Below are 21,003 nucleotides of genomic sequence, written 5' to 3'. Positions count from 1 at the left end.
AAGTGGGAGGTGGCTAAGCTAGAGGAGAAGAACTCCTGCTGATGGTCCAACTAATTGCCAGTATTTCTGGTTTTCTTTTTAATAATGTGCCTTGGACACCCAGAGAGGAACTTTTTGCCCTCCAGCGCCCCATTGAGGAACGTCCTGGCTACGGATGGACATCCTCACATGTGGCCACGCCAGAGGTAATTTCCCTGCAACTTCTCACTCCTATAGCTGCCCAGCGAATGCATGATTGAAACTCTTCCCAGATCTCCACCACTCAAGCAGAAGCTGAACTTCCAACTCATCTGGCCTGTCCCTCACTAACAGGTACCAGTGCCAGGCTGGGAAGAGGGGCCCAGGAGAGGACGGAAATGCAGCCAGGATATTTGCAAGAGTAAGAGAGCATACTCTATTTTCAAATAGATGTAGGAAATATTACCATGTGATAATATTGGCCATTTATTTGTAGACTATTCAAAATGTCAGTGAAACATGACACAAATAACACAGATTAATTTTTAAATCAAATTCCTTTATTATCCAGTATTCAGTTTATACGTACCCAGCATAAATTAAATTTTTATTCCTACAGTAATGCTGCCTTTGTCTTTTTTTCTTTTTCTTTTTTGCAAGTCCCGGGGCTTGAACTCTGGGCCTGGGCGCTGTCCCTAAGCTTCTGTTCGCACAAGGCTAGCACTCTACCACTTGAGCCACAGTACCATTTCTGGCTTTTTTTTCATATCATTCTTTAAAATTTAATGTGTGTGTGTGTGTGTGTGTGTGTGTGTGTGTGTGTGTGTGTGTGTGTGTGTGTGTGTGTGTGTTTATGTGGTACTAAAAAACAAACCCAGGGCCTCATGTATGCTAGGCAAACATTCTACCACTAAGTCACATTCCTTGCCCCATTAAAAAAAATAGTTTCTTGGGGCTGGGAAGGTGGCTCAGTGGTAGAGCACTTGCCTTGCATGCCTGAGGCCCTAGGTTCGATTCCTCAGTACCACATAAACAAAAAGAAAAAAGCTGGAAGTGGTGCTGTGGCTCAAGTGGTAGAGCGCTAGCCTTGAGCTGAAGAGCTGAGGGACAGCGCCCAGGCCCAGAGTTCAGGCCCCACGACCAGACCCCTGCCCCCCAAAAAAATAGTTTCTTGGAGTTAAGAGTCTCACAAACTCTCCTGCCTGGACTGGCTCTTAACCATGATCCCCAGATCAGCCTCCTGAGTAACTAGGATTACAGGTGTGAGCCACTGGTGCCTGGCTTGTAATGCTGCCTTTAAAAAAGCACTTTTTGTACCTGGCCTGTGTCTCAGGCCTGTAATTCTAGCTATTCAGAACACTAAGATTTAAGAATCGTAGTTCAAAACCAGGCTGGGCAAGTAAATCCTTGAGAGTCTTATCTACAATTAAGCACCAAAAAACATCTGGAAATGAAGCTGTGGCTCAAATAGTAGAGTGCTAGCCTTGAACACAAAAGCTGAAGGACAGTGACCAGGCCCTGAGTTCAAGCCCCAGGACCAGCACACAAAAGAGCACTTTTGTATATTTTAGTAATCTCCTTCATTATTAAACACTTAAGCATTTTATTCCTCTAAATTAAAATTTTTAATTTAGAAAATTTTCTTAATTAAACATTTTTTTTGGTGGTATGAAGGTTAGAATTCAGAGTACCTTGTTTGGCTTGCTTACTTAACTGAAGTTCTTTTTTTTATTTTTTTATTTTTATTTTTTGTGAACACACTGTACAGAGGGGTTACAATTACATGGGCAGGTTAATGCGTACATTTCTTAGCAAGCATTGCAGCCTCCTCCTTTGTTTACTCTTCACATCCCTTCCCAGCCTCCCCCCCTACACACAATCCTCCCCATTCCCTTCCCCCCCCCACCAACATTGTAAAGCTCGTTTTTTGACATGACAACTTGTACTTCTCATTGTTGCAACAGGTCTACCTGTATCCTTAAACAACTTGTTTTTCCCCATCTCCTCTACAAGTTATACTGACATCAAATATAGTGAAAGCAGGGTTGCTTACTTAACTGAAGTTCTACCTCTTGAGCCATGCCTCCAGTCTGGCTTTTTCTTGGTTGTTTTAGAGATGGAGTCTCCCAGACTTTTCTGCCTGGGCTGTCTTTGAACTTCAGATATCTAGATATCAATCTTCAGAGTAGCAAGGATTATATAGGTATAAGCCGGTACTGGCTGCAAAGGTCATTTTAAGACTGTCATAAGGAGGTTGTGAGAATTAAGTAGCAAAAGCTTTTAAAATCTTTTGCAGAATACCTGGAAATTATTGAGTACTCTATAAGCATTCATTTCCTTTTTGGGGGGAGTCCGGTCGTGGGGCCTGAATTCTGGGCCTGGGCGCTGTCCCTTAGCTCTTCACCTCAAAACTAGCGTTCTACCACTTTAGCCACAATGCCACTTCCAGCTTTTTTTTCCTGCTTATGTGGTGCTGAGGAATCGAACCCAGGGCCTCAAGCATTCAAGACAAGCACTCTACCACTCAGCCACCTTCCCAGCCCATAAAGAATTCTTAAGTGTTGGCTGAATGCTCCTTGGATAGGTACCTGTTTTAAGTTTCAGAGTATGTACTGAACATGACCTGTTATAATGATTTAAAAATTATTTTACTATACTACATAATATGAATTGATGCCATTTAAAAATTTTTATTGGGGCTGGGAAGGTGGCTCAATGGTATAGTGCTTGCCTTGCATGCATGAGGCCCTGGGTTAGATTCCTCAGCACCACATAAACAGAAAAAGCCGGAAGTGGCACTGTGGCTCAAGTGGTAGAGTGCTAGCCTTGAGCCGAAGAGCTGAAGGACAGCTCCCAGGCCCAGAGTTCAGGCCCCACGACCGACAAAAAAACAAAACAAAACCAACAAAACCCCCCAACTTTTTAATAGTTATTATAAAGGTGATGTACAAAGGGGTTACAGTAACATAAACCAAGTATGAGTATATTCCTTTTTTTTTAAGTATACATTTCTTTTTGGACAATGTCACCCCTTCCTCCGCCCACTATCCTACTTTTCCTCTCCCATCTCCACACACAAGTTGTATAGTTAATTTTCAACCTAGTGTCTCATGAGTACCACTGCTGCATTTGTTGACATCTGATGCCATTTTTTTTCTGTCGGTCGTAGGGCTTGAACTCTGGGCCTGGGCGCTGTCCCTCAGCTCTTCAGCTCAAGGCGAACGCTCTACCACTTGAGCCACAGCGCCACTTCCTGCCATTTTTCTTTTTAAAAAGAAATTTACTTTAGGGCCTGGGAAAGTAGCTCAGTGGTAGAGTGCTTGCCTAACATGCATGAAGCTCTGGGTTCAATTCCTCAGCACCACATAAACAGAAAAAGCCGGAAGTGGCACTGTGGCTCATGTGGTAGAATGCTAGCCATGAGCTGAAGAGCTGAGGGACAGTGCCCAGGCCCAGAGTTCAAGCCCCATGACCAGCAAAAAGAAAGAAAGAAAGAAAGAAATTTACTTTATTGTTATTATAGAAGTGATATACAGAGGGGTTACATTTACATGCGTCAGATAATGAGTACATTTCCTTCCATAAATTGTCATTTGTTCCCTCATTCTCTTCCATTCCCTCCCTCCCACCTCCACCCACCAGTTTAGTATGTCTATCCATGTCTAGTATGTTCCACTGCTGAGATTTTTCACCCTTTTTCCTCGGATTCTGTGCCCTCCCCTCCATCCTCCCACAGATGTGCAGGGTAAAGAATACAGAATCACATCTGATGTCATTTTTGAAGGGGTGCTTAGAATCAAGCCTAGGGCCTTGGGTTGTTATGCTCTGCTACTAAGCCATATTATTTTTTTTGGTGCCACTCCTGGGGCTTAAACCCAGGGCCTGGGCACTGTCCTTGAGCTTTTGTGCTCAAGACTAGCACCCAACAACTTGAGTTACAGCTCCACTTCTGGCTTTTTTTGGTAAGAAATATATTAAGGAGAATAGTCTGATAGTCTTTCTTGCCTGAGCTGGCTTGGATCTGTGATCCTCAGATCTCAACTTCCTGTGTTGCTAGGATTACACACATGAGCCACCGAGGCCCAGCTTCATGTTATCATTTTTCAAAATGAGCAGCAAATGGTTATATGAGTCAGGAAAATTAAATTCTGTGTAAAAGTTGAAATCATAGAAGTTCACTTGTTTTAAAAAAAATCTTGGAAGTTATTGGGAGAAAACAGGACAACTTAGATTTTTATAACAGAATGTAGATTGTTGGATGTTTCAGTTTAAGGTGTTTTTTGTTTTTTGTTTTGGTGCTGCTCCTGGGGCTTGAGTTCAGGGCTTAGCAAGTATCCCTGAACTTTTTTGCTCAAGGCTAGCACTCAAACAATTGAGCCACAGTTTGCTTCTGTTTTTTGGTGGTTAATTGTAAATAAGCATATCAAGGTCTTTCCTGTTGGGGCTAGCTTTGAATTGAGATTCTCAAATTTCAGCCTTCTGTGTAGCTAGGATTATAGACATGAGCCACCGGTGGTACCCTGCTAGTTTCTTAGGTTTTATACAGGGAAAGGAAATATTTACCTTCCAGCATATAAAATGTAAGTGAGTTTATGTATATTAAGGTCAGTAAATGTTAGGTCCCTTTATGATATACTTCTGTTCCTTTAATTTTAGCATTTAAATATATGTATATATATATTATTGTGCTATTACTGGAGCTTGAACTAAGGGCTTGGGAGCTATCACTGTTTCACTCAAGGATGGTGCTTTACCACATAAACTATAGCTCTAATTCCTGCTTTCCAGCTTTTTTGGTGGCTAATTGGAGACAAAGGCTCACAGACTGTCCTGCCCTGGTTGGCTTTGAACTGAAATCCTCAGATCTCAGCCTTTTGAGTAGCTAGGATTATAGATGTGAGCTATGGGTGTCCAGCACTGTTTCTTTTTTCTATTCTCTTTTTTTCTCCCCTGGTCCTGGGGCTTGAACTCTGGGCCTTGGCAGTGTCCCTGAGCTCCTTTTGCTCAAGGCTAGTGCTCTACCACTGGAGTCACAGCACTACTTCCAGCTTTTTCTGTGACTAATTGGAGATAAGAGTCTTATGAGCGCTAGTGGCTCACTCTTGTATTCCTAACTACTCCTGAGGCTGAGATCTGAGGATCACAGATTGAAGCCTGCCTGGGTGGAAAGTCCCACTGAGACTCTCATTTCCAATTAACCACTAGAAAACTGGAAGTGGCACTGTGGGTCAACGTGGGTAGCCTGCTGGTCTCAAGTAAAAGAGCACAGGGACAGCACTCAGGCCCTGAGTTCAACCTGTCTCCCCTACCAGAAAAACTCAGGACTTTCCTGCCTGAGCTGGCTTTGAACCTCAATCTTCAATCTTCAGATCTCAGCTTTCAAAGTAACTAAAATTACTGGTATGAGCCACCAGCGCTTGACTTTTCTGGTCTTTTTTGTTTCCAACTTTGTCTTTCATTTCAGCACAAACCATGACCGTGTGTGTGTGTGTGTGTGTGTGTGTGTGTGTGTGTGTGTGTGTGTGTGTGTGTGTGTGTGTGTGTGTGTGTGTGTGTGTGTGTGTGTGTGTGTGTAAAGATACTGTACAGAGGGGAAGTTACATGAGTAAGGTAATGAGTACATTTTTTCTCGAGCATTGTTACCCCCTCTTTTCTTTTCCCCCTAATATCCTTTTCCTCCCCCCTCCCCAACTCTTCCCTTCCCTCCTCCAAGTTGTAAGAACTCTTGTGTCCCTATCTTGAGGTTCATTTCGCTTAGCACCATCTTATATGGTCCTATGTGCATAGCTTTTCACCTTTTATGCTTGTCCTAGACTAGTTATTGCAAATAAGGGAAACTATGGGACCTATCTTTCTTTGTGCCTGGCTTACTTCATTCATTATAACTTTTCCAAGTCTTTCCATTTCCTAACAAATGAGGCGGTGTCATTCTTTCTGATGGGGGCATAGAATTCCACTATACATACATTCATACACACACACATATATGTATATATATATACATATATACCACATTTTATTGACCCATTCATCTACTGAGGGGCGTCTGGATTGGTTTTATGTCTTAGCTACGGTGAATAATACTACGATAAACATAGTTGTGCTGGTAGCTTTAGTATGGCCTTGTAATCATTTGGGTAAATGCTCAAAAGTGGGATTGGTGGGTCATAGGGGAGCTTTATGTGGAGTCTTTTGAGAAACCTACATACTGCTTTCCAAATAACAAAAAACAAAAAACAAAAAAACCCCTACATACTGCTTTCCAGAGTGGTTGAACAAGTTTACACTCCAACCAACAACTCTTTTTTGTTGTTGTTGTTGTTATTAGGTTTCTTGATTATAGCCACTCTAACTGGGGTGAGATGGAATCTCATTGTTGTTTTGATTTGCATTTCTTTTATGGGTAGAGAAGTTGAACATTTCTTTATGTGTCTATTGGCCATTCTTATTTCCTCTTCAGAGAAGTTTCTCGTTGTCTTTAGCCTACTTATTAATGGGATGGTTGTTTCTTTGAGGATTTGTTGTTGGGGGATTTAATTTTTTGAGTTCTAAGTATAGTTTAGATATGAGACCATTGTTTGTTGTATGGCTAATGAAGATCTTCTCCCAATCCGTGGGCTTTCTATTGATCTTGCTAGCTATGTCCTTTGCCACGCAGAAACTCTGCAGTTTCATGCAATCCCATTTGTCCAACCCTTCCTTGATTTGTTGTGTTTCTGGGTCTTTATTAAGGAAAATTTAGCCTGTGCCAAGGAGCCCTAGAGTTTCTCCTATTCTTTCTTGTAATGTTTTCTGGGTGTCTGCTTTTACTTTGAGGTCTTTGATCCATTTGGAGTTGATTCTGGTGCAGGGTGATATATAGGGATCTAGCTTTAGTTTTCTACAGGTGTTGAACCAATTTTGCCAGCACCATTTACTGAAGAGGCTGTCTTTCTTCTAGTTTTTTAGCTCCCTTATCAAAGATTTGGTGGATATAGGTTTGCGGGTTCATTTCTGGGTCTTCATTTCTATTCCATTGGTCCTCAGTTCTGTTCTTGTGCCAGTACCAAGCTGTTTTGGTTACTATGGCTTTGTAGTAGAGTTTGGCATTTGGTATTGATATTCTTCCAGCACTGTTCTTTCTGTTAAGGATTGTTTTTGCTATTTGGGGTCTTCTATTGTTCCATATGAATTTTTGGATTGCTTTTTCTATTTCTTTGAAGAATGAGGTTGGGATATTGATAGGTTTCACATTGAATTTGTAGGTAGCCTTTGGCAGTATTGCCATTTTCACGATGTTAATCCTCCCAATCCAGGAACTTGGGAGGTTTTTCCACTTCCTTAGTTCTGCTTTAATTTCCTTTGTCAGGAAAAACCATGACCTTTGAGTAAGGGGGTCTCTGTATAATTTTTCAGTCAGTAAGGTTTGACATTCAATAGGTTCTTAGGGTTATTGGCTTTACTAATATATCTATATCTATATCTATATATATATATGAGTCTGTTAGCTCACTAGATTCTCCTCACCTCCTATAGCTCCACCCTACACTCCTTTCAGTAAACTCCTCCAGAAGCCCCGTCCCTCGAGCTTACCCCACATTCCTTGAGTCCTAGGTTCAGTGCACTAAAGCCCCTCACACTTGGCCCCCTCACTTCACGAGCCCGGTCCTAGCTCGTCAAGCCCTGCCCCTCATGTTCCTAGCTCCTCGAGACTGGCCCCTCGCGTGATTAAGGCTGTGTCGCGCCGATCTTCTCGTTCAGCATTTTCTTGTCCTTTTAGGTCCAGATGGTAGGTGATGGTAGTGATGAGGAGACACGCCTGCCCCCGGTGGCGATCACTTTAAGTGCAGATCTTGCTAAATTCTCACAGGCTAGCTCCTACCTTCTGACTTCCCTCCGGAAATGTCAGGCTGTCCACTCGAAAACTTTGTACCCACAGCCCTTTTGACTTTTGATGCGCTCACTGCTCAGTCGCGCGTTCTTTTTTAGGCTCGGAGGGGGCGGAGCTGAAATGGCTGCGCCACCGTTGCCAGGGCAACGTCTCGTTACTTCCGTTTGTTTCAATGCTTCCGGGTTGGCGCTGCGGAGGCGTTTCCGACTGTGGGAACCCTGGCTTCCCAGTCGTCTGCCGTGCCGGAACAGGTGAGGGGGAGCTCCTGGACTTCCAGGCTGGGGAGCGGGGCTGGGCCGCGCCAGGCCGCGCGAGGCCGGGCTGGACTGGTTCCCGGCCTGGGAGGGGCTTAACGGTCCTTTGATCTCTCTCTCCCTTCAGCTGAGTCCCTTCCCTGTCTTTCACTCTTCCGGCATCGGTGGTTTTCCTTCTTCGATTGAGCCCTGCTTCCTCGACCCCCCTGGGAGGCCGCCTCCTTCAGGCGCCTCCCTTCTCTCTACGAACTCGCTCTGACAGCCGAGGAACTGGCAAGATCCTGCTACCCAGAGGGTGAATGGGTATCTTTCCCGGAATAATCCTAATTTTTCTAAGGGTGAAGTTTGCAACGGCGGCCGTGATTGTAAGCGGAGTAAGCAAACACCTCCATTGTATTAGTGTGAGGGTTGCTGTTGAAAGATGCCCCCCCCTCAGTTTTTACCCCGTCACTCCTGAGGTCAAGGCATTGAAGGCATCGATTAAAATGCAGTTCAGTTACTTGATTGAGATGGCAGCTATTAGCACCATGAATTACTTTCTGACCAGGTAGCCGGTGAGACTTAATAGTAGTTCCTTCCCCTCCCCAGGCTAGAGATGCTTATTAGTCTAGAACGTGTTGTGTTTTCATTTAGAAGCAAATCTCTAACCTCACTGCCAACAAGGGTCTTGTCTGTCTTACTTCACACTACCCTAAGCAGATTTCCCTACTTCTACGGTTTGTGATCTGTTCTTACTGCAGCCCTAGTAGACTATCTAAAATTTGGTAGATTTCCTCAAGACCTTTCCCTGTTTATTTTTTTTTAAACAAAACCTTACTGGGCCCCCAAAACTCCCTGGTTTCAAGCCTTTCAGTATAAATCTGTTCCTTTAAATTGTTTCAGCCAACAAATGAATTGGGCATTCCACTTTTGCCCATCATTTATTTCTCAGAACAGAACATATTGATGCCTACCTCAACATGCTGTGCTTGTTCCCACATTTGTGTGTATTCCTCCTGTCCCTTTAACCACCAGTTTCCCTTACTTGTCTCTATGTACATTCAACCTATTCTCTGACAAGGCCCAGTTATTTAATCTCATGTTGATTGTCTCCTTTTCTATGCTTCTTTTGCTCTTACACTTTGTACTATACAATTTAGAACTTGATTTTTACCTGGTGAAATGCTTTTATTTCTTCCACCAGATTATAAATTTTTTAAATGTTAAGTAATATATTTCATACAATTTTTTGTCTCTGCCCCATGTCCTTGATTATCCAGAAAGACAGATTGAACTCCAAACATGGTGTTAGGACATATTTCTGTGATTTTTTTAACGTGACAATTACAGCACTTTTGCAGGTTTGAATACTGAATATGCCTTCAATAAATAACTGATGGCTCCCCATCATGACCTTCTAAATCTGAGAATCTCTATTTAATACCTATTCTTTCTTAAAGGACAAAGAAAAAAAGAGAAAAAAGAAAGAAAGAAAGATGGAAAGAAAGAAAGAGAATGACATCTAGATTATCCTGCTAGATCTTTGGAGCAGTGTAGGGCTATATAATGTGTATTCTAAGACATTTTTAGTTTTACTTGTTTACCTATTAAAATAATCAAGCTATTCATAATACATGACTACAATTTGAATACAATTTCCATTGAGATCTTTATGTGGTAAAATACTTAGAGTACTTTATTTCTATTTTAACTTCAATAGAAATGCCTTTTATCCTTTTGCCCATATCTGCAGTTAGCCCCCACAAAAAAAACCAAAGTAATTTTAAGAGGAAATGAGGTATTTTGCACGAGTCATTTTCTGCAACAAAAGCCACAGTGGTGGATATATAGGCATAGAATATCTGGGTGTCAGGAATGTGTCATGTACAAGGTGTGGAACATTGGCCAGGTCCAGCAAGTTAGCTTTCTCAATTTTTCTGTAATCTTTTATATGCATACTATATACATAGATAAAAGATATCACACTGGAAAACCAGATATTTAAGTGACGTACTGAGTTCAATTATTGAGTATATAAAAAGTATTGTGAGATATGTTGTCTACCTTCAGGGATCTTAACTTTTTTTAAAGAGGAAATAATATGAGACAACTATAAGATAAACCACATCTTGATCATTTTTTATGCCTGGATTTAAGATAAAGAAGAGACAAAAGTTCAAAAAATTGCACAATTTTAGAATTTTCACGTACACAGATTTATGTAAAACACTCAGATGGCTGGGAAATTGGCTTAGTGGTGAAGTGCTTGCCTAGCATGCATGAAAAGCTGCAAGTGTGGCTGTGGCTCAAGTGGTAGAGTGCTAACCTTGAGCAAAGAAGGTCAGTGACAGTGCCCAGGCCCTGAGTTCAAGCTCCAGGACTGGCCAAAAAAAAGACTCAGAGGTATTTCCTCACAGCTAATAATTCAGTAGAATCATTTTTCTTTCTAAAAAGCAACTATAGTTTTCACCTATGGTAAGTAACTGAAGTAAAATATAAAGGATAAGAAACATGACCAGGAATATTTAGCTTGGTAAAGATAAGATATAAGAGAATCTGATAGCTATTTTTATATATTTGAAGGACTCACCTAGGGAAAACAAATGCTTTTGTTCAATATTTTCTTTATTCATACTAGCCTAGTGTAAGCAAAGACTGTATAAGATCAGAGTGAATCAAAGACAATACACAATTTCTTCTAAAGATTCTTTTCCAAAACTGGAGGAAAAGATATTTTAGTATCAGATATGGATGGGGAAGGGGTGGTAGGGACACTATTAATCCCCAGGTTTGTATTTCATGAGCCAGGAAAATATAAATGAAAGTATGGGCAGGGGCCAAAAATGTAGGGTAGTCAAGTATAGTTTATCAAGTAAAGACACTAAAAACTGATTATTATCATTTGATTCAAGAAAGGTGATTTTTCATTGCTTCAGGAGTAAGAAGAAATGTGATCTAATGAATGATAGTCCTTTAAGTTAAATACAGTTAGTTGAAAAGAAGTCCTAGATATTTTTATTTTTCATATCATTTCAGAATTGTGAAAACTCTATTAGGGAACCCCTAGGCTAACTGGCCTAAGATCGAGTGACTGATAGTGACTGATTTTTCTATTTACTGCCATGACTTTGTTCCTTTCCTTTTACTAATCAATTATTGCCCTTGATCTTTGAGCATACTACCTTATCTAAATGCTGCATAACAGGTACTAAAAGTTCTTATAGAGGCAGTCTCTGTAACAAAAAGGTGAAAGAAACCATGAAGAGAAAGTTTTGGCAAGAAGCACAGTGGCCATATGAAATTATTAAGATAATTTGGGTGAATCTCTAAATTTGTTAGTGGAGACTGTTTTTTTTCCCATAATCTTAGGGAAGAAGTATGTTATGATCCTGCTTTTCCATCCTTACTTCCTAATCACATATGTCATACTTTACTTCTGTTCTCATCTTAAACTAAGCATAGCCAAATTGTTGATAAGGTTGTATTTAGTATTAAAACTTACTTTGAGCTGCAATTGATATTTGAACTATCCCTTATTTTCATTTTAGAAATATTTTGTGCTAGTTGTAGGATTTGAACTCAGGGCCTGGACACTGTCCCTGTGCTTTTTTGGCTCATAGCTAGCACTCTACCACTTGAGACAAAGCTTCATTTCCAGCTTTTTTGGGAGAGGGAGTAGCTAATTGGAAATAAGAGACTCAATAGTTTTCTTACCTAGGCTGGCTTTGAGCCACAATCTCAGCCTCCTGTGTAGACAGGATTAAAGGTATGAGCCACTAGCATCTAGCTTAGAATTTTTTTTCAACAGCTCTCCTCCACTAGGACTATCTGTTCTACACTTTTATGTACTATATATGAAAATGTTTCCATAATTTTTTCTGTGCCTTGCAACTGAAGCATTTATCTGAGTGGTTGCTTACTTACTGAGAATTTCTTACATAGAATTTCTTTTGTTGTTGTTGTTGGTTGTGGGGCTTGAACTCAAGGTCTGGGTGCTGTCTAGGAGCTCTTTTGCTTAAGGCTAGCACTCTACCACTTTGAGTCACAGCTCCACTTCCGGTTTTTCAGTGGTTAATTTGAGATAAGAAACACAGGGAGTTTTCTGCCCTGGCTGGCTTTGAACCACGATCCTAAGATCTCAGCCTTCTGAGTAGCTAGGATTGCACGTGTGAGCCACCAGTAAGTACCTGGTGCTTATGTAGAATTTCTTACATAGAAATTAATAAAACCTTTCTTTCCCCTAAAAAGACACTTTGATTCAAAGGTACTGACTCCAGATTGCAAACGAGGGAGATGGGCAGCAAGTACTATCTATTAAAGTGAAATTTTAACTTAGTGAATTTAAAATTTTAGAAATATAACTAGCTAGATATTGTGTTATATGTCATTTATTTAATTTTCACAACAAACTTATGATAGTTTCATTATTATTATTGTTATTTTATTTTATTTTATTTTTTGGTCCAGTCGTGGGGCCTGAACTCTGGGCCTGGGCGCTGTCCCTCAGCTCTTCAGCTCAAGACTAGCGCTCTACCACTTGACCACAGCGCCACTCCAGCTTTTTTCTTTTTGCTTATGTGGTGCTGAGGAATCGAACCCAGGGCCTCATGCATGCAAGGCAAGTGCTCTACCACTGAGTCACCTTCCCACCCCCTTTTTTATTATTTTCTTTGTGTGTGTGTGTGTGTGTGTGTGTGTGTTTGTGTGTTTGTGTGTGTTTGCCAGTGCTGGAGTTTGAACTCAGGGCCTGGGTACCTGATCACTTGAGCTATAACTCCACCTCTGGCATTTTGATGGTTTATTAGCGATAAGAATCTCATGGATTTTCCTACCCAGGCTGGCTTTGAACCACAACTCGGAGATCTCAGTCTCCTAAGAAATTAGGATTACACCACCAGTGTGCCTGGCCATGTTATTCCCATTTTATAATGCAGAAAACACAGGCATAGAGAGGTTGGATAACCCACTCAGGTCACAGAACTAATAAGTGGTTTTTACTAGTTGTCAGGATTTTAATCTGGAGTTAGGGTTTTAATTTAGGTAATCTGACTTTGGAGTGTTTCTTCCTGACTATAAATCACTTGAAGTAGCTTTGAAAATTCAAAAGTATACATAGTGTAAATCTCTGAAAAATATCTAAAGGAAATCTGAGCATACATTCTAAGAAAAGACTACTTGCAGATAGATTTAGGGTGAAAATATCAGCATTCTTTGAAAGTTTCAAATTCTTAGGGCCAGATCTAGATCACCGTTAAGAAACACTAGAGAAGCAGCCCAGCAGTCCATATTTTAATATTTCTTCTATATGATTCTGGGGCATGCTAAATTTTGAAAAAAAAATCCCCCAAAACTTCTGTAGAAACTAGTATAGAAAACCAAATCTGAGACAGGAGCTCAAAGTGGTGGGAAAAGATTAAATATGACAGATTTAATGAGTAGTATGGAAAAAGAGCTAGATACAGAATACATTATTATAAACAACTAGAGTATTAAAAGAAAACATTATTTGTATGTTTTAGAAGGCTAAAGGAAAGGAAAAAGATGCAATTTAAATGTGTGAAAGAAGAGATATATAATCCATATTGCTGTGATTCTTCTAGGGCCCAGAAGACCAGCAAAAAAGGTGCTTAGCTTAGCCTGGAACTAGTCTAGCTAGTTGTATATGACTAGTCAGAACTCAAGCCCTGAAGATTACTAGGGAGAAGAAAGGGTTAAGAACATTACAAGATAGCACTGTGAGCCTATGCTTTGTAACTGAATCAAGCTAACTGAATACCACAAACTGCTTTTATGAGATGCCTCAGCCTAAGTAACTTGAATGCTAGGTTTCTTCATGTAATCGTTTAAGTTGGGTATGCTGGAAGAACTAAAGCCTCTTTTTTGGCCGGTGGGTGGGAATGGTATAATATAGAAACTAGAGAGAATGAAGAGTACAGGTTATTCTTTGAATACATCACATACCTATCCTCTATGGAGTTGACTTAAAGAACACATTCATGGTCATTTAGCACAGGATACCCCCATTTTGTGTCATTCTCCTTGATAGGGTTTTATCCTTCACATTTGTTTTATTTGCTAGTTTTATGTATTTAAATAATATGATCAAATGCTAACAAATGCTTTTCAATCTTGTTCCTTGTTCTGATTTGTGTTTATTTTTAGTATCAGAAAAGTTCTACTGTAAGCCATGAGATGTCTGGTCTGAATTGGAAACCCTTTGTTTATGGCGGCCTTGCCTCTATTGTTGCTGAGTTTGGTAAGAATGTAAAAACAATGAAAAATATGTTATAGATGATGATATAAAGTGATACTTATTTTTGGTGAAAACTAAAGAGAAGTAAAATTTCCCTCTGTTTAAAAACTGGTGTCTTGCCGGGTGCTGATGGCTCATGCCTATAATCCTAGCTACTCAGGAGGCTGAGATCTAAAGTTTGAGGTTCAAAGATAGCCTGGGCAGGAAAGTCTGTGAGACCCATCTCCAGTAAACTATTCAGAAAAGCCAGAAGTGGTGCTGTGGCTCAAGTGGTAGAGCGTCAGCCTTGAGCTGAAGAGCTGAGGGACAGCGCCCAGGCCCAGAGTTCAAGCCTCATGACCAACCAATCCCCAACCCCCCAAAAAAATGGAGTCTCAAAGCCATCAACTAACATTTCTGAGAAAGTACTACTAATAGTATAATAAGTGAAGTTAAGAAAGTCAATCGTTAGAAACTTTTGATAGTTTAGTAATTTGCTACTTTGGTAAGCTTAATATATAAAAATGTAGGAATTTTGTTGTCTTCCTGTACTAATGTTCTTCCTTTTTTTGCCAGTCCTGGGGCTTGAACTCAGGGCCTGAGCCTCTTTTGCTCATGGCTAGCACTCTACCACTTGAGCCACAGCACCACTTTCGACTTTTTCTGTGTATATGGTACTGAGGAATTGAACCCAGGTCTTCATGCATGCTAAGCAAGCACTCTACCACCAAGCCACATTCTCAGCCCATGGTTGTTTTCTTAAGTTTATAACTTTCTTAGTAAGTTTTACTTGAAAACAGGCTTTTTGTTTTCAGATTTCTTTCTTGTTTCAGAAGGAAGCTAACAAGATTGAGAAAGATTGATTATTTTCTATATGATTCTAATTTTGAAATATTTTTAGATTGTGACTTTTTTACATTTTCCAGAAATTTTTATTCCTGAACTCTTCATAAGTGACTACACTCTAGCAATCTGTTGACTTTCTTGGTATATGTTCTGATCTTGTATTATCTAGCTATATACTCACCTTGTTAGTTTTGGGTCTTAAAATACTACGTTATATGTCATAATGTTGCATTTCATTTTACCACATTTTTATCTCTTGTCCTTTGACAATGATATTCTAGGACAGGTCTTTTATGTGTTACAGGATGCACTGTTATTGTGTGTGTCTGTGTCTGTGTATGTGCTGGGCCTGGGGCCTGGGGGCTGTCCCTGAGCTTTTGCACTCAATGGGAGCATTTCATCACTTGAGCCACAGCTCCACTTCTGGCTTTTTTGTAGTGTCATTGGAAATAATTGTCTCACAGACTTTTCCTGCCCGGGCTGGCTTGGAACCTCAATCCTGAGATCTCAGTTGCTAGGATTACAGCTATGAGCCACTAGTGCGCAGCTTCTACTACGCTTTCATATATTATTTTTGTCTTACATTTAGCCAATACCTACTTGTGACTCTTTGGAAATACTTATGAGTATGTTTTTTTTTTAAATAGGAACTTTTCCTGTGGATCTTACCAAAACACGGCTTCAAGTCCAAGGCCAAAGCATCGATGTCCGATTCAAAGAGATAAAATATAGAGGGATGTTTCATGCCCTGTTTCGAATCTATAAGGAAGAAGGTATCTTGGCTCTGTATTCAGGGTAAGATTGGATTCTTTCCTTATATCATGAACAGAAATGATTTTTTTTTTGTCAGTCATGTGGCTTGAACTCTAGGCCTCGGTGCTGTCCCTAAGCTCTTCAGCTCAAAAGGCTAGATCTCTACCACTTGAGCCACAGTGCCACTTCTAGCTTTTTCTGTTTATGTAGTGCTGAGGACTCAAACCAGGGCATCATGCATGGGAGGTGAGCACTTTACTGCTGAGCCACCTTCCCAGCCCCAGAAATGATTTTTATAGAGGCCATATATTTCAACTATATGATAGTTTATGTCCTTTGTATTTATCATTTCAACTTGTAATTCCATATTGATGATCCAGTTTATATTTTACCTGCCTGAAAGTCTTGGGTTTTGGATTTTGAATTTGTCTGGCTGATAAATATTAAAATGGATAGATTCTTTTTTTTTTTTGCGTCTGGTAGTGGGGCCTGAACTCTGGGCCTGGGTGCTGTCCCTCAGCTCTTCAGCTCAAGGCTAGCGCTCTACCACTTGAGCCACAGAGCCACTTCCGGCTTTTTTTTCCTGCTTATGTGGTGCTGAGGAATCGAACCCAGGGCCTCATGCATGCAAGGCAAGCACTCTACCACTGAGCCACCTTCCCAGCCCCATGGATAGATTCTTATAGCATAGGCTTTCTCCTGGTTTCTTGAAATGCCTCAGTGATCATTGTTGACAGCAACACCAATTAACAATATATTATTGGTGATCTTTTTCCTGTTGACAAATACTGACTTCCTTTAAGAGTTTCATCTAAAGAAACTGGGCACTAAAGAGCTGGGCACTGGTGCTCATACCTGTAATCCTAGCTATTCAGGAGGCTGAGATCTGAGGATTGAAGTTTGAAGCCAGCCTGGGCAAGAAAGTCCATGGGAATCTTATCTCCAATTAACCACCAGAAAACCGGAAGTGGCACTGTGGGTCAAGTGGTAGAGTGCTAGCCTTGAGCAGAAAAAGCTCATGGAGCTCAGAGAGACAAATAGCACATTTTTTCCTCTTATATGCAGAATCTAGATCTAAAATACATAGGGGCATGATAAATTATACAGGACCCTAGGCATTCACAGTGAGACCAAAGAGGATACTATATATTTTTTTTTTTTTGTCGTTCATGGGGCCTGAACTCTGGGCCTGGGTGTTGTCCCTGAGCTCTTCAGCTCAAGGCTGGCGCTATACCACTTGAGCCGCAGTGCCACTTCTGGCTTTTTCTGCTTATGTGGTGCTGAGGAATCAAACCCAGGGCCTCATGCATGCAAGGCAAGCACTCTACCACTGAGCCACTTTCCCAGCCCAAAGGAGGATAGATACTCTTAGAGGAGGAACACAAAGGCACAATGCCTATGTGCCTCTGACCATATAATATTCATCAGAATGAACTCTACAAAATAGAAACAGGAGGATTTTTTTGTTGTTGCTTTTGTTTTCTTTTCTTTTGTCTTTTTCATTTATCTATCTTTTGGAGAGTAAGGGGGAGACACAGAAATGGAGGGACAAAGGGTGACCAAATGCAGCAGTGGTACTCACTAGACACTATGTTGAAAATGAACTTGGGGCTGGGGATGGGGCTGAGAGCGAGTGAGGGAAGGAGTGACCTTGTCCAAAAGAAATGCATTCTTTACTTGACTTACGTAATTGTAACCCTCTCTGTTCATCATCTTTTTTTTTTTTTTTGGGTCCGGTCGTGGGGCCTGAACTCTGAGCCTAGGCGCTGTCTCTCAGTTCTTCAGCTCAAGGCTAGTGCTCTACCACTTGAGCCACAGCGCCACTTCAGGCTTTTTTCTTTTTGCTTATGTGGTGCTGAGGAATCGAACCCAGGGCCTCAGGCAAGCAAGGCAAGCGTTCTACCACTGAGCCACCTTCCCAGCCCCCAATCACCCTTTTAATAACAATAAAAAATTTAAAAAAATCTCAGGGACAGCTCCTAGGCCCTGAGTCACAAAGACTGGCACATACACACAAAAACAAATATTCTGGCAATGTAAGCAGAAATGCATAGTGATAGAGAAGAAGAGCCATCTTTTTTGATCAATTTTTGATTCACTGTCAGTTTGATTTATCGTTCAGATTGTAGTTTATCTACTGTCAATTTCCTAGGTCATCATAATTTAGGCTACCAGTTTTGCTCACAAAATGGAAAGCAGTTCTATCAGTAACCAATATTATTTAAAAGATAATTTTCTTAGAAAAAAGTAATCATCTTTACACAAATGATTAATGGATCATGTGTTTTATGTTTTTTTTTCAGCAGAATGGATTTTTCTCTAATAGAAAGCAATAAAATCAGAAATATGCATATTTAGTCATGTATTTTTAATCCTTATCACTTGAACTGTTGCTGTCTTCTATGGGTATACCTCCTAGTATATAGCTTTGTGATATGGAGGAATCTCAAAGACAGTATGAGAATATTTCCAGTTTATGAGCAGAACTGAAATTGATTGAAATCTTGGTTCCAATATATCCTTGTTGATAGGAACAAAGATGTATTGCAACTGTTAAAGATTGTTTTTTTTAATAAATATGCAAGATGGGTAATAGTGTATTTGCTGTACATTGCTAGGTTCAATTTGCTAATCTTTTTTTGTGTTGATCTGGGGCTTGAACTTGAATAAATTTTAATTTTCAAGTCTATGCTCTATGCATTTAAAAAGTCTTTTGAGATTTTCTCAGCATTTTCCTTATTGATTTACAGTTTGCTTCTGTTATGGTCATCAAATACATGCTATGCTTTCAGTTTTTTTTAATGTGTTGAGTTTTTTATTTTTACCCTAGATATGTGCTTTCTTGGTCAGTGTTTCAAAACTTCATATTCTACTTTTCTTGGATGGAATAAGATGGGTAAAAGTAATGAGTAGGCTATCCACATATGTATAATTGTTGGATACATGCCAAGTAAAGTTAACTTTTCTGTATTTCTCTTTTTTGGGGGAGGCAGAATTGCTCCTGCTTTACTAAGACAGGCATCATATGGCACCATTAAAATTGGGATTTACCAAAGCTTGAAGCGATTATTTGTGGAACGTTTGGAAGGTAGGTATCTTCAGCTCAAAGGGATCATGCTTAATGTGAATTGCTTATCACATGATGCCTGGGAATGGAGGACAGTCACTGTAAAGATCATTTGAGCTTGTATTTGACTTGGGATAAATCTTTGCAGAGATGATGTATAGGAAGAGGGACCTTCTCAAATTTGTCTTTTACCTATCAAAATAAAAGCCTTCTAGTTAGTCCTGAAGCATGGAACAATCATGTCCAGGAAAATTAATGGTATCCTCATTAGTAAGAAGACTTTTACCTATAAAGCATTTTCTAGTCGCCAATTTTGATAAACTTTTGTTAGGTCGATTACTTTTAGGATATCATGTTCTAGATTGCAATGTATTTATGGCCCTGATATACATGCAGCATTGTTATATATCTCTCCATTAGCTGCTGCAGCACTTTCAGCCTGATACTTACTCAATGGTTGTTTTGCCATAGGCCTGGGACTGTTGGATGGTTGGGAACAGCTGGAGAGCCTTTCGGTTAGTAATGCCCTTTCAATCGCTTTATTATCCTAAATAAGCTGTATCTAGAGCTTCTTCTTTGGGGATCCCGAAGGAATCCCTTCGACCTCTTTCTCAAATAATTTCCTTTCATAGACTTTTTTCTTGGGTTTACTAAATTTCTCTATGTAGGCTCTTCATGGTGGGGTGGTGATGAAGATTGAATCTTCCTTGTAGAAAAATATGCTCTGTGGTTTTGTGGTGTTTTTTTTTTCCCTAGCTGATGGGATTTAGTTCTAAATTACTGCTTCTTTTTGCTGAGGGTATTAGCTTAGGAGTAGAATGCTTGCCTAGCATGTGTAAGATCTTGCTTTTGCTCCTGGGTTGCAAGTATTTCTCAGGGTCTCAGATTCAAGAAGGCTGTAGAAAGATGCCAGACAGGGTGGGCATGGAGGTCATGTTTATTACCAGGCTCCCTGTCCATTGAATTATCACTAGCAGTACCCATTGCTTAATCACACACTCTTCATTGGCCCATCCCAGCATAGACTCACAGTCTCTGCACAGCAGCACCAGCTTCATTCTCTTCATAGGTTCACATTCTCTCTCTCACTGGCATCATCCCTCATACCTTGTCCTCCAGTAGCAACACACTGCCCAACAGGGTTACCTGTTTATATCCTCTCTAGACTAAAGTAGCATTTGACTAAGGATGGTTATATATACACACTTAGTCTCAAGGACATGTTCAGGGTTACCTAAGGTAGCACATGCATACATAGCTGACAATTATATCAATATGCTGAAACCATCTGAATCTCAGTTTTGGGGATGTATAGGGCTAAAGAACCCCAGAAGTTACAGATGAGAAAGCCTGACTTATTCCATTCACCCTACAGCTCCCCAATTCTGCAAAAATACTGTTTTTTTTTTTATATTTGACTACTGGAGCCCTGTAAATAAATAGAAGCTAATAGATATTTAAGGCCAACCAAATTAATATTTACATAACTTTTCAATTAGACATAAGATTTTATTTTATAATATTCAGTTCCAGAGCCTTAACAGTTGGTTCTTATATGTGAAAAAACTTTTTTTTTAATGTTATCTTTTTGAAGTGGTTGAAGGAGAATTACCACATTCTGAATTCCTGTAGTTTACTGACATTTATGTAGAACAAGATATGTTCCATTGCTCTTTAGTTTATAATGTTTTTAGAAATTATTTATATTTTGTAATTTTTAGATATTTTGTAGTGAGTTGGGATCTAGACATACTGAAGTTCCTTTACTTACCATTAGCTTTGTAGTTTATTTCTAAAGTCATCTTTCTGACCCAGGTTCTCTTTCTCTAATGTCTCAGTGCTCTCCTTGCAGAAATTAGTGCCTAATAAAAGCAGATCTTTTAAAAATCTTTTTTACAGATGAAACTCTTCTAATTAATATGATCTGTGGTGTAGTGTCAGGAGTGATATCTTCCACTATAGCCAACCCCACCGATGTTCTAAAGGTAAGAGAAATGGATGTGTTCAGAATGATTTGAAGAGAGTACAACCTTTAAGTTAGATT

General features: G+C 40.0%; 1 protein-coding gene across 1 annotated transcript in view; it reads left to right on the top strand.

Moving 5' to 3' along the window:
- The first annotated feature begins 7,948 nt into the window (after positions 1-7,948).
- The window catches only part of Slc25a14 (solute carrier family 25 member 14), a 29,730-nt gene continuing 16,675 nt past the window's right edge, over positions 7,949-21,003 (top strand). The window contains 6 exon segments of the mRNA XM_070038933.1: positions 7,949-7,979; positions 7,982-8,079; positions 14,224-14,317; positions 15,787-15,934; positions 18,886-18,980; positions 20,859-20,944. Of these exon segments, the coding sequence (XP_069895034.1) occupies positions 7,949-7,979; positions 7,982-8,079; positions 14,224-14,317; positions 15,787-15,934; positions 18,886-18,980; positions 20,859-20,944 (552 nt within the window).

This window comes from Dipodomys merriami, unplaced genomic scaffold (genome assembly GCF_024711535.1).
Source record: "Dipodomys merriami isolate MVZ:Mamm:240054 unplaced genomic scaffold, mDipMer1.0.p SCAF_3, whole genome shotgun sequence".
Classification (NCBI taxonomy): Eukaryota; Metazoa; Chordata; class Mammalia; order Rodentia; family Heteromyidae; genus Dipodomys; species Dipodomys merriami.
Note: the sequence above shows the minus strand (reverse complement) of the source record. Positions and strands in the feature narration are given on the sequence as shown.